This window comes from Camarhynchus parvulus, chromosome 4, assembly GCF_901933205.1.
Source record: "Camarhynchus parvulus chromosome 4, STF_HiC, whole genome shotgun sequence".
Taxonomy (NCBI): Eukaryota; Metazoa; Chordata; class Aves; order Passeriformes; family Thraupidae; genus Camarhynchus; species Camarhynchus parvulus.
In genome coordinates, this window is record NC_044574.1 from 48,380,772 (window position 1) to 48,400,041 (window position 19,270).

At 42.6% G+C, this 19,270-nt stretch overlaps 1 protein-coding gene across 1 annotated transcript; it reads left to right on the forward strand.

Annotated features, from left to right (window-relative positions):
- Window positions 1-1,948: 1,948 nt before the first annotated feature.
- FAM241A (family with sequence similarity 241 member A) lies at window positions 1,949-18,655 on the forward strand. Its single transcript, XM_030948312.1, has 2 exons — window positions 1,949-2,140; window positions 14,927-18,655. Exons 1-2 carry the CDS (start codon window positions 2,033-2,035, stop codon window positions 15,170-15,172), a joined length of 354 nt encoding a protein of 117 aa, XP_030804172.1. The 5' UTR covers window positions 1,949-2,032; the 3' UTR covers window positions 15,173-18,655.
- Window positions 18,656-19,270: the final 615 nt, after the last annotated feature.

Here is a 19,270-nt window from a genome sequence, read left to right on the forward strand (position 1 = left end):
ACTTTTTAGTACTCCTGGCAGGATGGTCACTGTTCCCCAGGAGGCAGTGGGGTCAGAGGCTGGGCTATGAAGAACAGTGGTAGCCTCAGCATAAACTTTTTCTAAAACATTTCTAATGTGTGTTTTTGTGATACACAACCCAGCAAAGGTTTATGGATGTAAATGTACTGAAAAGCTCACTGAAATAGACACCTAATCTATGTTTAAATTAAGACTTTTTTTCCAAAGGGCTTTTACAGAATGTCGGTACTATGTGTGACACTTCATTTCTTCACAAATCGCCCACAGAGCAGAGAACCTCGGGGATGTTTTACTACACTGCTGCTGAGCAGTCATATTGTGCACAGAGATGTATCACCACAGTGCCTGGTGGTGTAGTCCATAGGATTTTTTCTTGTGTCCAGTAATTTTGCATGCCAGCAGGACTGCAATAGTTTATGGTCACTGTCTAAACAGTGTGATATTTCTTCAAGCCTCTCCCTGTTCCTAAGAAAAAATACTAACAAACAAATGGATGAGAACTCTGGTCAAGCAGTTAGTCAGGCCTTCAGGGCAAACTGGTTTTGGCCACCCTGCACCTTGGGGAGCAGATCAGTTGTTCCATCAGGATGAGGAGCCACAGCCGAGCAGGGAGGGCAGAGCAGTGACCCCTTCCCCCAGTGCTCAGTCCCAGCTGTCCCCATGCTGGCCCCCAGCCCCTGCAGCCAGACTGAGGGGCCTGGCAAGTGCAGTGGTTTGTGTATTGCCTCCCACTTATGGAGAACCTTTCTTGTAGCCTGAAGGTGTGACTATGCCACAGCACACTGAGTGGTTTTTGTGATGGTTTTACACCTGCTACAAAAACAGCTACTGCTGTTTATTGCCCAACAGTAATGACAGGAAAAGCAAACAGCAGGTAGAATTTGCTCCAAATGACAGTGGGATCCACACCCAGCCACCGGAAAGCCATATAATATTAATCCAGATGTCTGATTTCCACTGAATCCTGCTGTTAACACAACCAGTTAGCACCTCCACTAATTGCTTATGGAATGAAAACTGAGCCAAGCAGACCTGCCACCAATAGTGCGTGAACTGGATGAGGAGAAAAGATGCATAAGGATGACAACAGTGGTCCCACCACAGCTTGGGAATGCCACACATTGAAATCCACGTTCACTTTCCGCAGGGCTGGCAGGAGTGAGGGCTCCCCACAGAGGGAGGGAGGGAGGGAGGGTGGTGCTCAGGCGGGAGCCAGGCACACCCTGTGCAGAGACGCCTCCTTAGCACAGAATCGGAGAATCCCTTGGAAAAGAACTTTAAGACCACTGAGTCTGTTAACTCAGCACTGCCAAGTTCACCACTGAACCATGTTCCCAGGTACCACATCTACACATCTTTTAATAACTCCAGGGATGGTGATTTGACCCGGGCATCCTGTTCCAACGCTTGACCACCCTTTCAGTGAAGAATTTTTTCCTAAAACCCAATCTAAACCTTTGGCATTGTCCATACAATAAGTCTTATTTTCGGGGTCTGCTGTTGCGTTTCCTTCTTCCTGGTGTGTATTATTTCCTTTTAAAGAACAGAAGACAGGACCCAAGCAGCTTCGGAAGAGCGAGGCCAGAGTTTTCTCTTTCCCGAGGGAGGAACAGCGAATGCCACATCTCACACTGCCAAGAGCAGCCATTCCTCCCCAGGGACACATCGACGAGGAGTGGTGCTAAAATTAACGCTTTATTAACACCTGGCACTTCCTGCTTTGAACAAAAGCTTTAGAAATGGGCTGACCGGGGTGGTTTATTTTTCGCTCCAACGAGCACCGAGCGCCCGCCCAGCCCGAGGCGGGAGGCGGCAGCTGCAGGTTCCCCGCCCCGGGCCCCCCATCCCCGCCGCGGGGCCGCTGCCAGGGGCCGCCCCCCGCTCCCGCGGCGCCGCCCTCCCTCCGTTCCTCCCTCCGTGCCGCCGCTCCCCCGGACCCCGTGACGGCCCCGTCCCGCCCCGGCAGGCGGGAGCGCGGGCAGCGCTGGGTCCCGCTCGGCGCGGAGCAGCCATGGGCTCGGCGGCGCAGCTCCCGCCGCCAGCGCCGCTCGGGGAATGCGAGCGGGAAGCGGGGGTAGCGGAGGCGGCCGCCCGGCACCGGCGGCGCCCGGAGGAGCAGGTGGGTGCCCGCCCCTGAGGGGTCTGGGAGGGCGGGCCGCGGCTCCGGGGCTGCCCCGCCGCCGGGCGGCAACAGAAAAGCGGCGACGCTTCTGGTTCCTCTCCCGTGGCGTTCCCGGTACAGCCCACCCGTGCGAGCCGCTCCCGGGTAACGCTCCATTGCGGCGGGGCTTATGCAACCTGCGTGGGGCTGCCCACGCCTGGTGCTGGGGTGTCCCGCCTGTGGGCCCGCCTGAGCCTCGTTCTTCCCTCCGGGACGCTTCGTCCGCCTGGAGGAAAATGGGAGCAGATGTACAAGGGTAATCCCGGTACGGCATCCACATGGATCTCCTGGAAATAACCAGGGTGCTCCTGCCATCCCCGGAATTCCCCCCACTAGTTCAGCTCTTGTGTGCGTTCACTTGAGTATTTTAAGCTTTTAGTCTCTGTATTACTTAATAGACGTAATATACTGTAATTGGAGGAAAACACCAACTCTTTTTTTTTTTTGTCTGCTTCAGGATTTATATTTTTTATGGCATGGAAGTGGGCTTTTTGCTTAGGAGCCGTTTTCCTATTGTTAGCTGTAAACTGCCTTTCCAGGCACTCTTTTGTTTTGCCGACAGCATCGTCCCGGTGTTTAGACAAAGACAGTGCTCTTAATGCACCTGTATTGATGTTTCATTTAAAGGAAGAAAGAACACAGCCTTTTTCATGCACAATAGTAGAATGCAATGATCAGCTCTGAAATATACTAGCACTCATGATTGCACAGGGGCGAACAGAGCTGCAGGAGCGCATCCATAAGTAATTTCCGAATAGTTTTGATTGCATTAATCATTTTTGTTGAAAATTCTTATCAGATGCTCTTCAGTTAACCATAAATGAGCCATGTCACAGCTGAGGTAGTTCAGTATTGGAAAGTGTCTGGTAGTACTTGCCTAACATGACATCTAGAAGCGGGCCACTTTCAAAGATTCTGGTACTTGAGAATTCACTAAGCCACATTTACGGCACGTTTACGTAAGTCAGAGCATCTTCTTGCCCCTTTCTCTAGAAAAATGGGGCAGAGCAGAGCAGAATGCAGGGTAAGGACAGATGCACCAAGGGAGGCTCAGAGTTCTCTCTGTGTCCCTAAGCCCTCCTGCAGAATGTCACAGGAGGCAAGCAAGGAATATTTGCTCGTTCTGGTTACTCTCCTTCCTTGAAAGAGAGGTTAAAAAGTTGCATCAGATCATCTCATACATTACTGTGCTCAAACTAGTTGTAATTCCTCGCCAAGGAGCTTTTCCCTGCAGTTTACAGCTGCTTCTTAGCGACGGGTGTGTTGTGGTTTCAAGGAATGGTGCAGGCTGAAGAACTGCCTTCAGTGGTGCCTAAACACATTTTCAAATGAAACTGGCAAATGTACTGCTTGGGTAGCCACAGCCACACTTGGCTGACAAATTCTCTTTCCACTTTTCTCAAGCACAGGTAGTGATCCTGGACCTTTCTGACAAGTTGCGGTATAACAATAGGATAGCAGAGATTTTAAATGTGCTACAAGGAAAAAGGAGAGGATCCTTCCCGGTTGTTGGATATGTTTCACTGTCACAGCACAGAGTAGTTTTTTTGCATACTGAGGTGCAGTCACCTGGGGAAATAATAAAGTATATTTGGAAATAAGAATTATCACTTGCCTATATTTAATATACAGGGAGAATTAAAATATTGGATAAAGTATCAGTAAAAATAATAATTAATGGATAATTGGATAAATATTTTATTTTTATGTGTAGAGAAGACATAAGGACACAAGGAGTTGGTGGTACCTACACTTGCTGCAAACTTTGACAGAAAGTCCCAGATTCTCTTGTTCAACAGAAGAACAAACTTGTAGCTTGATTGGGAGGGGCTCCTGTGTCACCAAGCCTTGTAACACTCTGTACCTTTTTTGCTTTCTTGAGTGTGTTCAGTTTTCTCTCAAAATAATCCTTTTCCCCCGCCCATTTTTGCTCTCATGGAGGAATTGTTGCTGACCTCTGCTGTTCCAGCGGGCAGGGATCCTGTTTCTAGGCTAGGTCCTTATTGGAGTCTCTGGTGGAGGCCCAGCGCTGTGGCTGTGTTTGCTGAGGGTATTTGCACTGCCAGCACAGACTCTGGTCCTCAGCCTGTGTTTTCCTGTTCCGTGCTCTCTCCTGAACTATGAACGCGTGCGTGCTTTAGTCATATGTGCTATGTAAAAGGAAGGAGTCAAAGTCTGCTTTGCTGTTGGTATCAATTCTTATTTCTCTCATCATGTGTGAAGTAAAGCCTGCATGAGAGAACATCCTTTGGCCTTTTTTGAGAGGGACTTTTAGGTGAGGATCTGGGGCTTCAAACCTGGGTGTGATTTGGTTTTTCCCATTTCCTGCAAAATAAACATTTTGTGTAAGATCGTCATACCTTGTAACAGAAAACTAAAAGAATACCTTCCTGACAAGCAGGACCTAAGTAATAATGAGTACACCCTTTAATTTTTTATTTTTTTTAAGAAAGAGCACCCTGTAGGAAATAAATCTATTTAATGCCAAACCCTCTGGCTTTAATTTTTTATTGAAGTTGTTATTGTGTCAGCACAGGCATGCTTAATAAAATTACTGACAGGTACGTTTTTGTATGGACAGTTACATATCTGTACATTCTGAATGGATGGATAAGTAACTAAATGTTATACATAGCCTTTGAAATTCATTATTGCAATAGACTGTAGAATTACCTACTTCTGTGATTAGATTTGAAAGCTGAACTGGATGGTAATTTGATTTGTGTGCTTTGTAGGTTTGCATGTAAAGCTAATTACACCTATTTTAGTCTTCAAAGCACTGCAGGACCTTGGTAGTTTCTTCCACTTCTCCTGTATTGCAGTGCTGGAGTTCAGAAGTAGTAAGTGAAAGCACCCAAAGATTCAGCTGCTCCTGAAGCCATGGGAATAAGTTGCTGCTTTGACCCTCAAGATCACATTTTTTCCCTAACTGTTGATAGCAATTAGTCAGACACATAAATTGTCCTGTATTTTCAACATCACTAGAGATAAGGACCTCAAACCTTCTTCTCTAACCCACTTCCTAAAATAGGTTAGCCACTGTCGCATTACTGCATTCTAATCTCATCAACACCTGTAAATTAAACTATTAAATAAGAATAGAAAAGCATGAGTGTGTATTAATAAAAGTTGATGCAGAAGTCCTGTGTTTGCATCGCCTGCATCGTGCACGTGCCCTACTGCAGGAAATGAGGTGGTATCAGCAGGATGCATAGCCCCCTGTCTGTCTAGAGGGACTTTGAAGCCACACTCTGTGTCACAGTGGAGCTCCTGTGGCTGCCTTCTGTACTGAGAGCTGTGGGCAGTTCTGTGTCTGGGCAAGAATAGGGTTTAGTTCCTTGTAATCAAAGTTGAAGGCAATAAAAAAATTCCCAGTTACTCCAGTGAGGCCAGGATCTCCATGCCTGTTTAAGATACACAGAATCCACAGTGCTGTTCAAGTGTAAAGCCAAGGCTTCTAGAAGAAGTTTAAGTACAGAGTTAATACGTGATACGTTTATTTCCAAGTAGATTTATTAGCGTAGACTATCACCTTTCATTAACCTGAGTTTGTAAGCCTTTGGGTTGTTTTATTATTATTTTGAACAGTGTTTTATGGCTGTAAGTGGAGTATTTTATCTTCTAATAGATGGCTTCGGATTTAGAGGTGCTGTTACAAAAGGGCTTTGAGAATTGAGAATTTTGTTGAGGAGGTATGGGTGTCTCAACTAAGTTCAAGCCCTGAACTTTTTGAATATCTTTACAATATCACTAGTATTTCTCCAGAATGGGGAGGATGAGCAGAAACAGAACTAGAAAATAATATCAACAGACCTGTGGTATGCCTTGTGTAAAATCTTCATCTTCCACTGTTGGGTGGTTGTGGGCTGTGTTGCTCAGAATGGCATAATTTCGGTCATAAGTCAGTAATGATCAAGAATTATCAGAAGTACACTTGTATATGTGAAACTTGCAATGCCTAAGGCTGGAAAGCTATCTCTAATTTATTCTACACTGAGATAATCTGAAAATTGTAGGTTTCTCCTGCTCACAGTTGTTGGAATTTTCTTCCGAAAGTAATTGTACTCGACAAGGAGGACTTAATCCCAAATTTGTTCTGGCTCTGCAGATAAATTAACTCTGTTGCAGAGGTTTGTAACTATAAAATAATAGATGATAATAGCTTTCTTAAAAGCATTATTAAGTTTTCTGGGGCTTAACAGCATTTGAAGAAAAAAACCCCAACCCTTCAACAATATGTAGCATCTACAGTAGCTGGCATAATATGCTCTGAATGATGGGAAGATCCCATTTTCTTAAAGAAAAAAGTACTCTGGAGATAGAAGTGAATAGAAATAGCCTCTCCTTAAAAGGCAAAATTAACAGCTGTTGCTTTTCAGCAAGCCAGTGCATTTGATACCACCCCGAATGTACAGGGGTTGCAAACCTTTGTGCTGAGTCAAGCTGACCAGTTTTAGTAGGAACCCTGATAAATGAAATCCAATGGAAATTAAATGTTGCAGGTGTAATGAAAAGATGGATTAGACACTGCATTTGATCTAGGCTCTATGTAAAATTGCAGCACAGAGGAGATCAAGTTTCAGGGACAGTAGCCGGAGCAGGGAGTGTAAACAGCATCCTGAAATGGGGGAATGAGGCAGCAGATCTTGACATGGGAGCAGGCAGGTTTCCTCTCCCATGGACCCTCCTGTGCCAGGTTCCTGTCTTTCACACTTTCTCATCTGGTCCTCTGTTAGTGGGGAATTTTTTAGTGAAATTATGGGACATTTTTTGTGTTTATCAAGGGAAGCCTCTATTCTTTTAGAAGCTGTCTCTGTTCCACCAATACACAAGTTAAAGTATCTGGAAAAGCCTTTTCATCTCTTTAACACAAAACATCTCCTGGTATTTCAGAGTTTGTTCCAGCAACTGTTTATTCTAAACTTGAGTTGCTGTAAAAGCTAACTGAAGGGAATCCAGTGCTGTTGCTGTTCTTATGTTGTTGCTTGTTTCTATAGAAACATCTTGTCTCAATTTTATAAATTATTTCTAGATTCTTGCTGTAAAATGAATGTTAACCCAAGCTTTGGTTTGCAATCTTCTGTTTAAACTTCCTCTAAGTATGTAACTTTTATTGATAGCTGCTATAAAGTACTTTTGGTATTAAGAATTTTTCTAGTTTTCTTGCATTTGCTTCTTTTTCCCAGAGGAAGAAGTTAAACTTAGTTTTTTCTGTCTTGTTTTTCATCTGGAATTGAGGGGGTTTTTTTCCTCACTTCCAAATCTATTGATCTTTTCATAGTTAAATATCAAATTAAAATTAGCCTAGAGAAATGAAGCTGGTTGGTTGGTTTGGGTTTTTTTTTCTCCAGACAGTTGAAATTAATTGTGTTATCTTTGTAGTCTGTTGGCTCAATATCAAGGTCTTTTTACTGCTTACATTTACGAGGTTAAATACTGATTGTTAATTTTACGCTAGCAAAAGATGCAAAGGGAGACTGGTGTTTTCCTGTAGTAAAGAAAAGGAAAATCAGAAACATTGCCAAAAAATCATTTGCCCTTCTTGGGCAAATTTCACTTTCTTTTAATTAAGTGTAAGATATCTTTTAAGTACAAGAAAGCAGGGTGAGATCCTGATCAGGTGCCAAGTGTTACCAGTAATAAAACTGTTTTGCATATGTGGAGGAGTAGGAAATAGAAAGGCAGCACCCACCCAGCCAGTGCATCAGCAGGGCTCCTGCTGGTGCCCTGCAATGGGGTGAGGCTGTGCTTTGCACAGAGAGGAGGCCACCAGCTGGGAACCTGCTGTTGGCTGCAAATCTCCAGAGCCTGTCCGTGGCAATACACTGGGTGGTCATGGCTGAGTACCAGCGAGATTGGATCATTCCTTCCTTCAGGACTTCCATGGCTGGCTACCCAACTATTAAATTAGCTGCATGTTGGCTGGTGTGTCCCTTTCTGCACCCAGATAAGTTGGTCTCTTATTCTGGAGGGGAGAGGACTTGTGGTTTCTTCCATCCTGGTCTTTGTCATCTGCTCACTTTCTTCTCTTTTTTTTTTTCCTTTTCATTATGAGTGGTCCTGAAGTATTTTCAGTTTCAGTTTTCATCTTCTGTAAAAGATAGCTCTGAAGCACTCTCTTCTGAACATTAACATCCCAACTTAGTGAAAAATACTCATGTGTTTTTGAAAGTAAGCTTGTTCTTAAAGTCATATCTCACTGCCTTTTTTGACATTTAGGTGTCTGTGGGCTTCAGATAGCAGACACACCACCTGTTCTCTGGAGTAAAAATAACCATGAGTGGAGTAAAATAGATAGTGAGCAGTTAAATACTGCAGGGAAAGCTTCTTACTTGAAAAAAAGAGAATTGTTCAGAAAAAAGAGAAATGTTCAGATGGGTGTGTAAATGTGATATCCCTGCATTTCTTTATTAGAGGGTTGGGGTTTTTTTAATATTCAGAAGTCATCTCTACATTCTTTATTACAAGGGGTTTTTTGATGTCGCATTTAGATGTAATTAAACACATGCTTGCTATGGTACTCAAAAGTGATTTCTATTCTCTATAATGTGGAAATAATTCTCTTAAATTATTTTCTTTTATAACTGTACATATGATGAATTGCGTATTCTTTTTCTTTCTTTTATAACTGTACCTATGATGAATTGCGATCGGAGGCATGCAGTTTAGAGACACTGCTGCTTTTCTGTGTTGGAGATGAACATTGTGTATACCTTTTGTGTCCTCTCTCATTGCCTTCTTTGCCCAGCAGCACTTTTTTGACTGTAAGATCATAAGCTTTTACATGGAGAGTAGTTATTTTCCCAATTCATTGGCCTTTTTTCCTCCATTGTTGGAGTTCAATGTTTGTCTAATGCCCTTTCAGGCAGTAGATGCAAGAAAAGAGGCAGTTATAGGCTTGTACTCAGCCTGGTGCTGTTGTTAAGTCTGTGGTGGGAATTTTTCAGGTTGTTTGAGCAAGAGAAGACTGTTGAGGTTTCTTCTCTTCATTAGTCATGCCCAAATACAAGAACGCTACTTGATTTGCTTGTACCTTCAGAGTGGTTGAATGGATTTTTTTCTTTTTAACATCCTGAATCTTCATGAGGAGCAGGTTCCTTGTATTCATCTATTCCCTCCTTCCACAAAACAAAGGCTCTTGTACTTAATCCAGTTATTTCGCTCAAGTCAGTTACTTGGTGGGTCTTTTCCACACACACACAAAAATCCCAAACTAAGCATTTCATCTCAAGATTCTTAGGCTAAGTGTGGAAAACTGTGGATCAAGCTGCTGCTTCAGTAGATGAAATGCCTGGAAAACCTAACTATACCTGTTCTCCACACAGCCACATCAGCGGTGACGTTACTTTAGAGCTGTTCAGTCCTCCCAGCAGGAAAATAAATGTTAAATCTGCACTCCCATGCTCTTTTTAATTAGACACATGAAAATAACTTCCCATGTGTGTAGAGTAGTTTTGTGCCCCTCTTGGATCCATTCATGTTCTGCATCCTCCACGGGCTTGGCAGACTTTCTTGGTGTGATCTGCAAACAGTCAGGGGCTGGAACTGTGTGCTCTCAGCAATTTGAGGGGAAAAGACCATAAACTGGCTACATATAGGAGATGCAGACAGGGATCAGTCACAGGCCATTGAGAAAAGTTCAGTGCTAACTTTATCCTTCTCTCCCAGGGAATAGCATATGACTCACTGCAAAGATGGCTTCTTCCTGGGGGCAGGATGTTCTGATGGGATCTCATGTTTCACTGCCTGATCAAAGCACCCTTTGATGGGAAGGGGGTAAGCAAGAAAAAGATTGTCCCATCAGGCTGGTGTGGAGCAGCCTCTGCTCGTGACATACCATGTGCTTTCCTGAGTTTAGGAAGCAGTGAGTTTCAGTGAATGTGTGGAAATTTGCCATAAGCAGGGGTAGTTAGTGGTCAGAACACAGGGAATTTTGTGTTGGATTGATGACAAACATAACTGGAAAAGCCACAACCGGATGTTAGTTGGGTTCAGTAGGATGAGTAGGACTTTACCTTCTTTGTTGTTTTAAAGCTAGTCAAGGAAAAGATTCAATTAAATGGAGGATTTTCTTCTAGAAGCACCTCAGGGATGAGGGAGCATCAACTGTTCTGGAAGCAGGCAGAACTTGGCACTTAGTAGCTCCTCTGTGACCTCCCTGTAGGGTTTCATTCTGAAAAAAGTGATTTTATGGCATTCTGCATCGCATCTGTGAGGGCCTGTCATGGTTGTCCTTGAAGCATCAAAGCCCCTAAGCTATTTGACCTTAACAGAGGGGAAAATTTAGTTCCATAAAATAAAATAAAAGCTTTTCAGAGTTTGGATCTTCAAGTTCTGACTTTCTGCCAGTAAACAGTGGGAGACAGCAGACCATGGCTTTGCTGATGAAAATGTGCCATTTTGAATAGGGAGGGAAATTTTAAAATACCAAACATCTGAGAAGACTAGAGGAAATGGGGTGGTTGATGGGAACCTGAAGGTACCAATGGGTTTGTGAAGGACATTGTGCTTGCTGAGCAGTGGAGTGGATCAGCTGCTTCCCTTTCTGTTCTGTATGATAACTCTGTTTTTATCTTTAAATAATTTAAAATAAAAAATTAAAAACCATATGCAAAATTGAGTATGGAGTGCTGCAAGCACTGGAGCACATGGACCTGCTGGAATGAGTCCAGAAGAGAGCCATGAAGGGGCTCAGAGATGATGAAGATGCACTTCTGTTGAGACAGGCAGAGAGAGTTGGGGCTGTTCAGCCTGGAGAAGGCTCCAGGGAGCCATTATAGCACCTTGCAGTGCCTAAAAGGAGAGAATTGGAGAAGGAGTTTTTACAGGGCATGTAGGGATAGGACAAGGGGGAATAGTTTCAAACTGAAAGAGGACAGATTCAGAATTCAGACTAAGTCATCCCAGTAAATCTAAAATAAAATTATATTGAGGTAAAATTAATTTAAATTACAGTACGAAGTAATTCATTACATTAATTTGATAAGAAACATTAGGTTAGGAAACAAATGCAATCACCATTTATAATACATTCTTGTTTAGACCTGTTCACTTAGGAAAGCCTTGTTCTCCTTTCTCCTTCAGGAATAATGCCATATTTGTATATTTGGTGAGTGTCTTTCAGCCAGTTGGAGGAAGGGGGAAAGAGGATTCTTGTCTGGAAGGCAGTGCTGCTGTTCCTCTCTTTTCAGGAGATATCATCCATCTAGATCTCTGGCTGCGCTGCTGTTCCCCAGTCCCTCTGAATTTCTTCATCACTCATGTGTTTCAAAGAGTGAGGAAAGGCAAACAAATGAGTGAAGTTGAAGTGGCCCTCTCTTACATTCCCTCCTGAGCTGTAGCAGATGAAGTCTGGGTCTGCCCCCCCTGCATGGCACGTAATTACAAGGAGAAGAGCAGCTGGGCAAAGCCTGGAAAGCATGGGGCTTTCTCTGGGGCTAGTGCAGATGGAGAAATTCCCTCTGCTCCCTCCTGATACACAATTGATTCTTAAAAGTTACGAAACCTAGGCTGGGTTGTTGAATTTTAAAATAGCAACTTTCCAACGGAAACTTCTGCTTTTACATGAGGAAGCTCTGGTTTTGCAGAGGCAAGGGGGTGAGCTGCTCAGAATGGGTACATTTCTCTCTCCACATTTTGTCTGTTATGGTAGTGTCTGTCTAGCTTCAGGCTGATTCAGCAAGATTAGTATGAAAATAGCCCTATGAAAATAGTTCAGTAAAAATTAAGGAGTCAGCTGGGAACTGTGTGTTCACTGAAGGCGGCCAATTTCTAAAATTGTTTAGAAAAGTATTTTTTTGTCAGGAAAAAAAAAGAATTTGGTTCTGAGGTTATGATTTGAGAGCTGTGGCACATATATGGGGCTGCATGCCATTTTATTGTTGCCCTGAAAGTTAGTGAGAGAAATTCTAGCTGCAGTATTAAAGCTTATTTATTGTTCCTTAGCAATTTGGAGTATTGTAACATTACTGGCATTTGCCCTAATCCTGTTTTAGCTACACCTCTGAAAAAAACTATTTGTCCAGCATGTGAAATATTACACAATAGTAAAGAAAAATATTCCATCAGTGTTTCGTGACTGATCATCTGTTCTCAGCTTCACTTGCTTATCGCTGAGTTGCCTGAAGCAAGATAGGCTTAGCCTGAATTAACTGAAGCAGACTTTGAAGTCTTGAGAATTTCCTTGATAATTTTGAAAGGTTTTGTAAACTATTGAAAAATATTTGGAAAAATAACTTGACACTTGTTCTGTAGTTAAACATACACTTGTCAGTCTCTGTGCCTGGCAGCTCCTTGTGTCTAATCACTTTAGAATCCATGAATCTACCCTTGTTTGAGAAAGTGAGGGAAGTGGAAAAAATACATAGTGAAAAAATTAAAAATACCTGGACAGCCTAAGTGAGGTGGAATTTACTGTGTTTACTTTGTTTAAGAGACAGTGTGCAACTTCTTGCTGTTAGCTTATGGAAGCATGTGGGGCTGCAAGTGCAATCGTGTGTCCTACAGCTCCTCATAGCAGGACAGGCATTGTTGGTGTGGACACGTGTGGTTAATCCTGCTTAGCCCAGTGGGAGCTGCAGAGGACCTGCAAACCTGTGCCTGCTGGCAGCCTCCTGGCCAGTGCTGTGCTTGCTCTGTGGGAAGGCTTCCAGGACCTTGCTGAGTCCCACTAACAAGCCAGGGGTGAAGAAGTGATGTGCATGTTTTCCCCCTCCTGGCTGCCCTGGCCATGGCTAGAAAATGTAGTGATTTCTCAGCTGTTCTCTCTGAAGTGGTCTCTGCACTGCTTGATGTGAGCTGTGCTCTGATCCTCTCCACCATCATCTGTCACATGCTCTCTCTGGTCTCTGCATGTGGGAAGCAAATAAATTTATTTTCCCTTCCCAGCACATCCCTTCTCTTTCCCCCTAGTTGTTGTGGTCAGTATACACTTAGGCTAAGAGTTTGGTTGTCTCCCTGTGCTCTTTGGAAATGGAGGGATAAGAGTTCCATTGTGTTCCTAGCCCTGCCAAAATTTACAGGGGCTCACAAGAGGATCTGCTTTTCTAGAAGAGATTGATCTTGAAACATTGGGATTATTGATGAGTCAGTGTTTCTTTGAAGTAAATTGAATTCAATAAAGCACAGTTAAAGCCAATATGCTGAAGGAAATCCATTTAAGGGGAGAAAACAACCTGGACCTACAAAGTGGGCTGAAAAGTGGCAGGCAAGTGTCTGTCTGTACATAACCTCTAGTACTGCAGTTCTCCGCGCTCAGGGTGTTCTGTAGAACCACAGAGAGAGTGAACAGAGTATTAGTTATGAACATGTTACTATTTAGGCTTCCTGCACCTGTCCCTTTATGGGATTCAGTACTGAAGCTTAAACCAGACTCTTTATGAGTAAGTAAATTAAAAAAGAAAAAAAAATCCTGGTACTTTCAGCTGAGAGACTGCTGGGGATTTTTTTCTTCCAGCAGCAGCTGTAGGGCTTTACCCAGAGCATTCAGCCAGCAGGTCCTTCATGTGGCCTAAAGTCTGACCGAGAAAAACAATACTGGCTTCCATTGGTCTTTGCTGTATGTTTTTCTGTAAGAATGGTAATTCACTTTATTATTTGTTCTCTAATGGAAAGCCTGGCACTGGTGTGAAAAGGAATATCTCTTTCTCTACCAAGACCAAGCCGTGGAACAAGGGATGCAGAATAGCATTCATCCTTGAAGATGGAACATGTTTGCTTTGAATCTGGGAGTAGACTAATTGCACATAGAGCTTGTGGGCAATTTAAATTGTAGGACATATTGATCAGTCGACTGAATTATTTATGAGTACCTGCTGTATGTGTTTTCGCTGCTGCCTAATGGAAGCATTAGAAGACTCATGTTCATCATCTTGAAAACATGTTTGCCCTGTCATACCCAAACACAAGCCAATAAGGTTTTGTGCAAAGAATCTCTGGACACTGGGGAAGAGAGATGGGATCTCAAACTCTAATCTAGTTACAATTTACAGGGTGAAACATTCCTGTTTTCTGCAGTGATATTTACCTGTGGCATCTTCATTTGAAGACGAATCTCTGCCTTCCTGTGCATTTACTCTGCCATTTTTTATTTCACAAAAAGTCCAGAACTTGTTTCTCCTTCACTTTGCTTTTTTATACCACCACTTTGCATCTGTGCAGTCCTTGGGTCTGTCTTCCTTAGTCTGACTTGTATGGCTTCTTACACCAGCATTGGGACAGATGTTTGTTGCTTTCCTGGTCAAATCCAGTGCCCTTCTTTCAGCAGGGATTAGCAGCCCTTCAGTTCCTGGCCTTCAGTGCAAAATACTTCATAGTTCATGTTTGATATCATTCTTGTAGTTCTGGAGATGTTCTGGAAATAGTTCAGCCAAATCTCCTCCCTGGAATTAGAGACATCTCATTCCATTGTGGTTGCCCTGACAACCACAGGCAGGTTGCACAGACCGGTAAGATGTATGACCTGCAGGAGAGCTTTACACTTCCTAGAGTGGCATCTGGAGGGAAGGAAGCTGTCATGTGTTTGTAGCACCACTTCAGATGTCCCAGGTTTGGACAAATTACATCCTTAGCATTGTACCAAGGTCACAAGTTATGTAGCATTTTCAGTCTCTTGATTTAAGGAGTAGATTTATTGCATGTGTATCTTAGTTTTATGCATTCAAATAGAAAGAGAGGAGAGACTTGTTCAGAATCACAGTAATAAAATTGTACAACATATTTCCTCTTTTTGTCTTCTGCCTGCAGGTCCACCAAGAGCAAAGGAACCACACCACAGAACCTGTGATAGATGACTACAAAAAGATGGGGACTCTGTTCGGAGAACTAAACAAAAGCCTTATCAGAATAGGCTTCACAAGGATGTACTTTGGAGAACGGATAGTGGAACCCGTGATAATTATATTCTTCTGGGTTATGCTCTGGTTTCTTGGCCTACAAGCTCTTGGACTGGTGGCTGTTCTGTGCCTTGTCATTATTTATGTACAACAGTGAAATTTTATAGGTACTATTTGGATGACGTATTTCAATGCTGTCACTATGTCAGTGGATTTATGTGTTTATGCAAATGGGTGGTGTATCAAAAGCTGCAGTGCTTCAAATTGCTGAACTTCTGGTGAGGGGGACTAAAATTACATTTTAAACCAAATCAGCACTGCCCTACTACATCTTTTAGGGGGAAGAAAGGAGATGTTTGTAATGTAATGGTGTGAAATGTACTGTTTCCTGCACTCTTGGGGCCTTAGCCAAAGGACTGGCGTTTTGTTTTCCCTTCCACTCTCCCCATGATCTTGCTTTGTATAGTGAAAATTTCATGTCTGGTTTTAAGAGGACACTTGTGTGTCCTCTTGAGCTCTGTTTCACTGCTGAGAGGGCTCATGTGCTGTTTGTTCCCCGAATCTGCATAATTTGTTAGTGTTTTGCTGAAAAGCTAAACCTGTGCAAGGGAGATTTGGTTACAAACCTGCATTTGTAAGATGAGTACAACTTCCAGACACAAAAGCAACTTTGGGTAATGTAGTTTATAGTAAGCTCTCCCCCAGGAAACAAGCTGTAGCAGCAAAATGCCCTTATACTAATGCTAGTGACATCAGACAAGACTTCAGCTGTTGTTCAGGAGAAATTGCGGTCCTACATTGGCCTTGGGGTCTAGTGTAGCACTGCCTTGTTTTTTGGAAATGTACTCAGCTCCTGCTGCTATTTTTCTTTCTTTATTTTTTGTACTTGCTCTTTCCCCCAGCCCTCCTTCTTAAGATAAATATTTGGATAATTCATGGAGTTTGTAGGTAGTTCCAGCTGCAGTGTTGGACACTTGCCATTCCAGACAGCATGAATGTTGTATGCTTCCTCTGGGTGGTGTGACAAGTGGCTGAACAACCAGATTCCAGACCAGATCTCTCAATGCTTCCCACGTTTGCTGCAGTGTGGGCCCACACAAGCTAAAGTTTTGTGCACCTAAGCCAACTCGACCTGTTTCCTCATGCAAGGCAAGAATGGAGTTGAAACCAGGTGGTCATTTTACTTAGTAGTCTTAACTGGTTCCTTTCCATACTAGGCAGCAAAAATGCCTACCTATAGGTATATGTCATGGGCCACACAGCCTAGAGAATAGGTTATATAGATTCAGGAGTGGGTGCAAAATTCACTCAGCTCCCCAGTAGCCACCCCAGGGTTGTGCTGGGTATTTCCAAGTTCTCTTCTTTTCCTGAAGAGAAACAGAAAAATGGGACAGAATCTTTACTACTTATACTTTACTACTACTGCTAAATAGGCTACCAGTTTAATATTTGTTGTACATTACTCTTAGCAAGAAACTTAATTGCAAAATTGATTTCATCTGTAGTAGAGTGAAATTACATATTTGCTTAAAGAGATGTAATAGATGTGAAATTTACAGAAAATTACTCAACCTTTTGCAGTGACTTTTTTCCTAAATGTTTTTACAACAATAAATTAGTTGAAGATGTTGTCTTATTCAAAGACTTTTAAAGTTAAGGGAGGGTTCTCTATAGTCCCATTCCTGCTGCTGGATTCTCAAGTCCAGCTTTTTGCATGGATCGTTTTGTCTGTTAGGCTGTTTCCAGGACTCCTGGCCCCAGTTCTTATAGACTTTCCTGTTAGGAACATAATTGTTATTTAGGGCAGTGGACATGAAAGCCCAGCTCCTCTGGAGTCTTTTGTACTGAAATGCCATCTCTAGATGTGTCTCTGTGCTTTTCTAATGAGCAAGTAGTATCCTTCTGAGGAGGCAGGTCACCTCTCTGGATCTTCAGATGACCCTGCATGTGGATTCAGGAGGCTCTGCTGAAGCAGCAGGACTGCAGGACTAAGGCCCAGCTGTGTAGTTAGATGGCACCCTGTGTTGATTGGCACTTGGTTAAATAGTTCTGCTGGTGGCAGAGAAACCTTGGACAGCAAGTACAGGCTGAACTCAGAGGCAGGAGCTTCTGTACTCAGAAGTGCCTAGGGGGAAGCTTTGGGTTTGTTTCAAGTCCTCTATAAAGAGAACATCTGTTTACATCTTTGCAGATTTGTATAGATAGAATGATGGAGTTATGTGTATTCTCCTCCTGTATAAGGGCTGTGTTACAAAAGCATCCTGTTGTTAAAAGTAAAAAAAAACAACCTTTTTTTCTGCCCACAATCCAGTTACTGTACAGAGGATCTCATCTAATTCCCTTCATGCCTTAGGAAAAAGTGTATCTGTGCTACCCTTGTTGCAGTAGTTCTGTTGTGTAAGGGTGCTGTGCTGTGAGATGGCCTGTGGTATTTCCTTGAAGTGGTGATTGTGCTCTGTACATAAGGAAGGGGGAACAGTGAACCACAGGTGTGACCAACAGTCTCAGTGAGGACATTGTTTATATGCATGTGACCTTTCAGTGTGAGCAAAGCTGTGACTGTTGCACTCATGAATTCATTTCAGTCGTTTGTTCGATGTTCATGTTTGTGTACGTGTACTCTGGGCAAAGGTAGGGTAGCTTTGGGGCTGATACTGTGTTTAGTGGATGTCTTAGGTGGTTTCTCTTAAGGGTAGCTATGTCTTGTCCTTTATAGAAGTTTTGCATTTTTAACAACCTGAAAAAACAGTGCTAGTGGTGTAAGGTTGGCTTGAAAATGGGAAAAGAAGAATGCATTGCATGGATAATCCCCTTCTCCTGTTTGGTTTCATACATTCCCTTGTATATAACAATTTGTACTGAAATGTTCTGTCCTAAATTTTGTGCTGTTACTGTACTATCCCCCTCTCATTTGCAGGGAAGGCAGGAGGAGCTAAGGGAAAAGGGGAACTGGAATAGAATCAGACATAAAGAGTGGAAAGGGGAATGCGGTGAAACAGTGCATATATGTGTCCAAAGAAATCTGATCATAAATGTGTGCCAAAAGTGAGGGGGAAATGGGTGAACAGTCCTTGCTTGTGTTCTTTATTCCATCCAGACATAGTAGGAAGGCAGAGGAAGCACCAAATGTTCAAAGGATGTCCCTAGCTAAAAAAGCAGGAGGTTAAATTTTAAAAAGAAAAAAAAAAGGCAATTTCCCAGTTGTCTATATAGTAAAAATTGATAATGTTATTTATGCTGTTACATATTATTATTATTATTGATGGAACTGAAAGCACCTTTATGCATCTGTGTGTCGGACTGTAGGAAAGAATTATGTCCCTTAAATCTGTGTTAAACAACAACAAATAATATATTTCCTGTTGGCCAGTGTTTTACACATTACAAGCGTTTCACATAACCTCCATTTTTTAAGGGATGGACTCTTCAGTGCTGTTTCATGCCTGCCAAATGCATAACTGGTTGAAAGAGTGTGTACAGAGAAGCTCTGCAGGAGAATCTTGGAGAACCCTGTTTGTGCTGAACACCATCGCATCAAAACTGTCCGTAAAAAAAGGAAAAATCTTATTTCTTAAAATCTCTGTATTGAATGAGTCCAATGGGGGAAGCACTTTGTTACTCTTTCTAATAAAAAGTATTTCCATCAATGAGATCTATGAATTATTTGTGGTGCTTTGTTCAGAGTTACTTGAGTCCTTTCAAAATGTCATGGTAGGCCCAGATAAAATAGGGCAGTGTTCGGGTATCCACTGAAATCAGTTAACTTGCAGCTGGTGGAGAAAAATCTGCACTACAAGAGCTGAATAGACTGCATCAGGTCTCTATGGTTGTATGCAGCAAGTTATGCTAAACTAGAAGAAAATAAATAGTAGAGCTAGATGTTTACAAATAATGGCAACGTTATGGTGTAAAGTAGCTTTTATTTCACAAGATATCTATTTTGCATCCAGAGCAGCCTCTGAAGGGAACCAGAGGTAGTCAGGGGTGTGGAAAATCCTTTGAAGTGACAATTGCTGTACCACAGGAAGGTTTGGGTGTTTTCAGTTGTTTTTTTTTTTTAGATACACATAGAACATTATGTGGTTCAAAACAAATCTACTTCAAGCTGTTGTTTTGGTTTGCTTCTGCAGGTCAGAAAGGTGTTCATTTTGCCACATCCAGCAGACAATTCAATCTACCTGTGTTGCTCAGGATGCCCAGTGAGTTAAGGAGTTTATTTTTTTTTCAAAGTAGCAAATTTGAATTTTGGTCCTTT

What these genes read in the sequence shown, in the direction of transcription:
- FAM241A (XM_030948312.1), top strand. Translation starts at nt 2,033, where the DNA reads ATGGGCTCGGCGGCGCAGCTCCCGCCGCCAGCGCCGCTCGGGGAATGC. An exon ending in GGCGGCGCCCGGAGGAGCAG is followed by an intron (nt 2,141 to 14,926) that starts GTGGGTGCCCGC and finishes TTCTGCCTGCAG; the next exon opens with GTCCACCAAGAGCAAAGGAA.